This window comes from Gymnogyps californianus, chromosome 10 (assembly GCF_018139145.2).
Source record: "Gymnogyps californianus isolate 813 chromosome 10, ASM1813914v2, whole genome shotgun sequence".
NCBI lineage: Eukaryota > Metazoa > Chordata > Aves > Accipitriformes > Cathartidae > Gymnogyps > Gymnogyps californianus.
In genome coordinates, this window is record NC_059480.1 from 3040933 (window position 1) to 3047698 (window position 6766).

General features: G+C 44.3%; 1 protein-coding gene across 1 annotated transcript in view; it reads left to right on the forward strand.

The window, feature by feature from the left end:
* Window positions 1–6486, forward strand: part of INPP5D (inositol polyphosphate-5-phosphatase D) — a 55478-nt gene extending 48992 nt beyond the window's left edge. The window contains 6 exon segments of the mRNA XM_050902899.1: window positions 14–101; window positions 857–1006; window positions 1773–1881; window positions 2851–3120; window positions 4706–5282; window positions 6026–6486. Coding sequence (XP_050758856.1) covers window positions 14–101; window positions 857–1006; window positions 1773–1881; window positions 2851–3120; window positions 4706–5282; window positions 6026–6028 — 1197 coding nt within the window. The 3' untranslated portion in view covers window positions 6029–6486.
* The last annotated feature ends 280 nt before the right edge of the window (window positions 6487–6766 follow it).

Here is a 6766-nt window from a genome sequence, read left to right on the forward strand (position 1 = left end):
CTTGTCTTTGCAGCTGACTCCAATTATTTCAGACCCAGAATACCTACTGGATCAACACATCCTAATCAGCATTAAGTCATCAGACAGTGATGAATCTTATGGTAAGTGCTTAGCTCTAAAGTTCTGGATGAGTCAAAATCTACTTAGATTTTTCCAAACCGCTGAAAGAGTGGGAGAGAACAGAAGTAACTCTTATAGACTGAACATCTATGATGCTCTGACTTCTGATTTAGAACTCAATACATACAAAAATACATTGTGGGCAGTATTTTGTGAGGTAATGATGATCAGAGGAATATGAACTAGAAGCAACAATCTGTGTGAGCTTTACCAGCCCTAAAAGAGCAGTGGCTTAAAAAGAAAGTACTTTACAGGAATTAAATCAGGAGTCAGTCTGTTTAAATGGGTTTACTCAGAACGTACAAATCCTGTTTCACTTGCACTTACTTGATGCATTTCTCCTGGCTACAGAAAAGTCATTGTCAGTGCTGCTTGCTTCCAAATTCTAACCAGCCAGAGACTGCAGTCCTTGCCCACAGAAGGCTCTTTGCTGAAATCCCATTAACTGAAATGGCAGTCACAGGATCATGTTTTCCTTACCAGTAATGGAAGCTCAGAACCCTGTAGTCACCTGCGAGTGTCTCCAATGCCCAAATCCTTCACACACATGTGAAGAAGTGAAATGAATGCCCTTGATTTCTCAAGAGATATTACACTCCTTCCTGTGATCCAAAGCAGATTCTCTCCAGTCATCTCAGCCCTGTCGGCACAGTTGTAGTAGATGACTGACACAAGAAAGAGATTTCAATGCTTTTTTTCTCAGTCCCAGGCTCATTGTCTCCTTGTCATCCTCTAGGGGAAGGCTGCATTGCCCTGCGAATAGAAGCAACAGAATCCTTAGTTCCTATCCATACTGTGCTGACACACCATGGTGAGAAAACAGGGGTCTTCCAAGGTGAAATCAAGTTACAAACATCACAAGGAAAACAGAGAGAGAAACTGTATGGTAAGGAGCGAGATCATCTCTGCAATGCTTGCTCTAGAGAATATCCATCTCAAAAGATTTCTGATAACTGTCAAGGAATTGAAAATTATCCTTGCAGTGCTTTTAGTCCCAAAGAGGCAAGAGCTTTTGAGGCTGGCTGCAAGGAGATGTGAGTATTGTTAGTTCTCAGGAGTATACCTGTAGTCTTTCAGAAAGACACAGCAATTCCATTTGGGTTTTTCTTTTTCATCATTCAAGTAAATTTGGCAGACTGAGAGAGCCCCCTGTCTGTCACTGATACTGATTTTATTGAATGGTGATACCTTATTTCCACTTGCAGTGGCTATATGACAAGGTGCCGAAGCTGTCCCTGCTCCAGTCACTCTGGGGAACATCTGCAAAGAGCATGTGAGGCTCTCAAGGAGCAGTTCCGCAGCTAAAAGATCACAAACTTTGCTTATTTTCACCTTGCTACTGTTGTTCTCTTTCAGAGTACAAAAGCAGCCTCATGACATTTACTACTATTATCAATGGTAGAATGACCTGTATATGACTGTTTGGGGGATCGTGACCTTTGTATTTCAAGATACACACTTTTTCCTATGTCAACAAAACATATGTATTAGTGGGCAGTTGAAAACATAATAGCAACAACTATTTAAAACTGTCTCACTGTCATTCTGATAGACAAAGAGAGATGCCTTAATACAAGCAGTAACACAGAAAACTTAGGGAATCAGACTCTGAAGCTGCCAAAACACTCTTGTATGCCTTTTCATTCCTTCAGATTTTGTCAAGATTGAACGTGATGAAATCGCTGGGCAGAAACCAAAGAACATCAGCAATTTAGAGCCTAGCAAAGACTGGGATCAGACTAACAGGTAAAGGGCAAGTGGGTAAGTCAGTTACAGAAAACCAGTTGGCTCAATAACGCAAAGCTGGGCTTGCTGTGGGAGCAGTATTAATAGGCATGGTGAGCACTGGGAAGCTGCCTTTGTGGCTCTCTGGTCAGGGCTGCTCAGTGCTTCTGTGCCCAAAGCTTCAAAAGCTGAGAATGCATTAGTCAGACTGGGTGCCTGCACCTCGCTTAAAAAGGGCCCTTTTATTTCCAACAGAAAGTCAAAATCTACTCATCTGATGGCCAGAGAGGCAGCAGCCATTGCTCGCTATTGGGGGAGCGCTTCCTCTTCTCCAGATAACCCGGGAAAGGAGGATATGTTACGGTAATCTCGCTGCTTTACCTCTGCCAGCTTGGGGGGGAAGCTATGCTCAAACTGCCTGTCTTTTCCTTTCCAAGAGTCATAGGACGCTTCTGGGTAAGGCTGTCCTTTCACTCCAGTTTCACAGGTGCATTTCTTTGCAGACAGCTTCCTGCCTTCTGCCTGCTAGTCTATGTGGGTACACCTCAAAAGGCCAAATGTCTCTCCTGTTTTTCCAGCAGCATATTCCTATGCTGCGCAATGTTGCCCAGTGCTGCGATTTGCCTCTTGCTTGGAGCTGTCCTGCTGCCAGCTGAACTGCTGGGCCCAGAAACCTGTAAAAGCCCCGATATGTGGCTGCAGAAGCTGAGTGCTCTCTGCAGCCTGGAAATGGAGGTGTCTGCCACAGCCAGAGGAACTTTTTGGGGCTGGGGGAGGTGGCCTTGACCCAGCTGCTTCCTCTCCAGTGACCCAGGGGAGGGAGGCGCTAACAGGACTCCCACTCATTCTCTGATTCTGAAACAACAGTGACAAAAAAACCAAAAAGTAGGTGGTATTGAATTTAAGCAGTCAGTGGGCACTAACTCCTTTGTAGCTGGCAGGGAGACAAAAAAATAAATGCATTTGTGCATGTATCTTCCTAACAATATTTCTTCTCTTCAGCAGCTCCACTCCCACAGACATCAGCAACCCCAACTACCTGGGGATGGCTGCTTTCTCTCAGCAACCCTCTGCAACCAGCCAGCTTAAGCAGATACCTTCACCAGACCAGTCACCTTCTCTCTGGAGCTACGAGCAGCAGCCCAAAGAGACTACCTCCGTAATGGGACAGAGTCAGTCATCCTCCACATCACCCTCCGTGTCGCCTCTATCTCCAAAAACATCCCTCCAGCCTACAGTAAACAGAAGCATTTGTAGTCGGAGTCAAGAGTACCTGTGAGTCTTTGAGTTTTGCACTGGGGCTAGTCCCCTCTCTCCTGTCATTCTGCACAGTCACTGTTTCATTATCTGTATGGAGGGTTCAAGGTGCAGCGTGTTCTTTCAGTCTTTTATCTCTAGAATTAGAAAAAGATAAGTGAAGGTCACAAGTGCAGACATCACATACTCAAAGAAAACTAGTTTAGTAGTTCCTCAGACTTTTGTGAAAGGAAAGCCAAAAATATACATATAAGTTTAATTCTCTACCAAGAGAAGAGAAGGAGAAGACTACAGAGTTGACTGTAGTAACAAAGAAGAAAAGGGAAGAGTGTGGCATAGATCTTTCCACTGCATGGGAAGGAGAGCTCCTTCACATGTCATGTGTGAAGTACTTTAACTGAATTTCTACTTACACTACTATACAAATGTCCAGCTTGCTATAGGAGTTAGCATCCATGTGCTGCATCTATCACAAGTCTTGATGCAGAATTTCCATCTAGCAATTGAAAATATCCAGTCCCTACCCAACTTAGTAAAGTGATGAGGCTACTCCACCCTAGTGCGTGTATGCAATCAGTGTCCTCGTTCCAGACCTCTTTTTTCATAGTGACAGCTGCTGAGTCTGGGCTAGAGTTCACTGGTAAATGTATGTGGCACTCTCTAAGCCAGAACTTGCAGAAGTCAGAGCTGCAAGCACTGCCTCAATCTGTTATGTACCTGACAACGCTTCATCATGCACTCAGCTCTTTGCTCCTGCATGTATTGATTTCCAGAAAGTAACTTGAAACAGGGAACACAACTCATTTGAAGACACTCAAAGAACATGTGCCGCTCACCCCTGTTCCACTCTGTTCAGTGATATTGTGGCTGATCTTTTCAGTATCGTGGCGGTTCTCCAGATGAAAGCCTTGCCAAATCAGGTCGAGTCATACAAAAACCACGAAACCTCCCTTGTCCCGTTGTACAGCTGTGCTGTCATTCCAGTCTGAGCCTCAATTCAAAGGGCTCAGCTGTGAACGCACAACGATTTTGTCACCCTACAGTATATAGCTATTACTTATGTATTGTGCATTTGGGTGCATTAAAGAGTTTTATCCCTTCCCTAGGAATACCATGTGGCATTGGTAGCAAGAGGAGATTGACCTAGTTATAAAATGCTACAATGTGATGTGAGCTCTTACATTAACCGTCCAGACAGCCATTTCAATCCTCTCTGCCAGATCTGAGGATTCTTATTAATATTTAAATTCAGATTTGTGCATGTCGCAGAGCCATCAAAGCACTTGGCACAGTTTGGCTCAGTAGCTTATCTCTGTTTAAAGAGAAGCCAAGTATCACTCTGACAAGCCTGTAGTCCAGAAGGGAATTTATAGAGTACCATGCATATCTGCTCTCAGCTGTCATGTTAATAATGATTAAACAAAGTAAAAACAATACACAATTCTGTTCTCTCCCCCTGAGTTTAATTATTATCCTGTTACCCCTTTGCACAGTCAGTTTAATTTTATCACGGTCGTTTCCTATTAATTTTCTCTTTAAATCAGTCAGTGTCTCTTGCGTGCTCTTTACAAGTCTCCTTTTTACACTGCTTTGATGACTGTAGGCCACCTGAACTGGGGAAAATCGCAGCAGAGCCTTTGCTTCAGGAGGAGGGACAGCAAAAGCCAGAGATGTTTGAGAACCCACTGTATGGCTCTATGGGCTGTAAGGGCAAGGTGGCATCAAAGAAAGAGCAGGATTACCCCAAGGCCTTGCGAAAAGAGCAGCCGCCACTGCCTGATCAGAGCTGTCATCTCACAAAGTCACAGGAGCCTGAGAGCAACAAGACCTCTGGCAAACAGCCATCACCACCTTTCCTGGTCCCCACACAGCGATTTCGGTCCTATACCTGCTCCGGCCAATCTGAAGAAAAGAATACAGGTGAAAAGACTCAAGGCAAACCGAAGATGACTACATCATTAGAAAACTCAGCACCACTCAAAAAACTAGTCAAGCCATTGAGGTCTGAAGTCAGCCCAAGCACCCAGGGACAGCACAACAAGCCACCCCTTCCCTCGAAGAGCCGGGCAGTGCTGGACATGCAGAACTCCAAGGGCCGAGACTATCGGGACAGTTCAGAGCTGCCGCACTCCGGGAAGCATCGGACAGAAGAGGGACCAGTCGGCAGGACAACTACACCGGTGTGTTACTTGTGGGAATAAGGCAGGGTGGAAGTTTTATTAGACTGTGGTGTCACAGCAGAATACTACTAGAGTAGTACTGGCTTAATCACTGTGCCCTTGCTCTGTATTTCCTAGCCAAGCTCAGAGCACTGTCCCACAAACCAATAGGGCTTGCAGAGCAGGGGATGCAAGGGAGTATCTTAAAGCAATATTGCTGCAGAAGATGTCATGTTGTGAAACCACAGCCTTAGTTTTGTATGAAGTTTTAACTTCTTCTGGACTGTTTAAGCTTGATGGCCAGAAAAGGAATGCAAATAGTCAGCTACTTTGTTATTACTCATTTGGTGCATACTGTATTGTTTCTGAGAATGTCCAAACTTGGCCTGACAGCACAAATCTACAGTATTGGCTAATAGATTTGCTTTGCTGTAATTAATAAAAAGATGATTAAAAGTAGTTATCTACGGGAAACACTTACCAACTTAGAACAGTGGTGTCCAAAAACATTACTGAACCCTCTGCAGAAATAATCACACATCCACTTTTCTGGGCTGGTGGGTTTTTTGTTGTTTGTTTGTTTGGGTTTTTTTTTTCCCCACTGAGCATCAGGAGCTGGATGAGAAGGAGTAGGGGAGGTCTTAGTAAGTGGGCTTGGGAGAAAAAGAGAGCCCAATTGAGCAAGCTGTAGGGTTTTTTTCCTTCTCCATCAAAACTTTTAGAATTGACAATAGACAAGCTGATGTCTTCTCTTGTCTCTACAGTGAAAAGGACATGGCAGATGGCACCCTAGGAGGAATCCTGATGGGAAGAAAGATGGAGATTACTGCTTTGTTCACCCTGATGTCCTCTGGTCTGGTTCTGAAAAGACTGGGGGGTTTTATTTTTGAGGGTGTATCCCTCTCTATGATTATGAAAATGTTCTAGCTGAGAAGTTTATCCTATGTTGCTCAGACCAAGAGGAGCCAAGACCACAATACCAAATGCAAGTTAGCCTTTTGTAGTGTCACTTTGGTACTTCTGTTAAGAGGCAGGTGGTTAAGTACATGCATTAGTAAATGTTTTGAAAAAGAGGAAGGTACGGTATAAGGACTAGGAGATGGAAGGGGTGTAAGAACCCCCTTTCTACAAAAGCAAAATTTTTATTTTGTGTTACAGAATTCCTATTAGAGAGTGATATGTAAAAGAAAGCATTTTGAAAGCGGTACAGCTCCAAAAGCATGTTCTATCCATGGAGCAGGGAGTTAGGGGAGGGTGGGAAAAGAGTTTGAATAGCAGATACTGATGACTGTCACACACTGTCAACGGAGCCAGCTTTGCCTCTAGCGTGAGCTCCCAGGCTGCATACATGCATTATTCATGCAGAGTGTGAGGGCTGGCCCTTGGCACTGTAGCTCTTTTTTTTTCTAGCAGGTAGTGCTTTTGTACCCCTAACAAACAAAGGGGAATATCAGAACTACATGCGGAAATGGGAGAATAGGCAGGGTCCATAGGCAGCCTAGAGT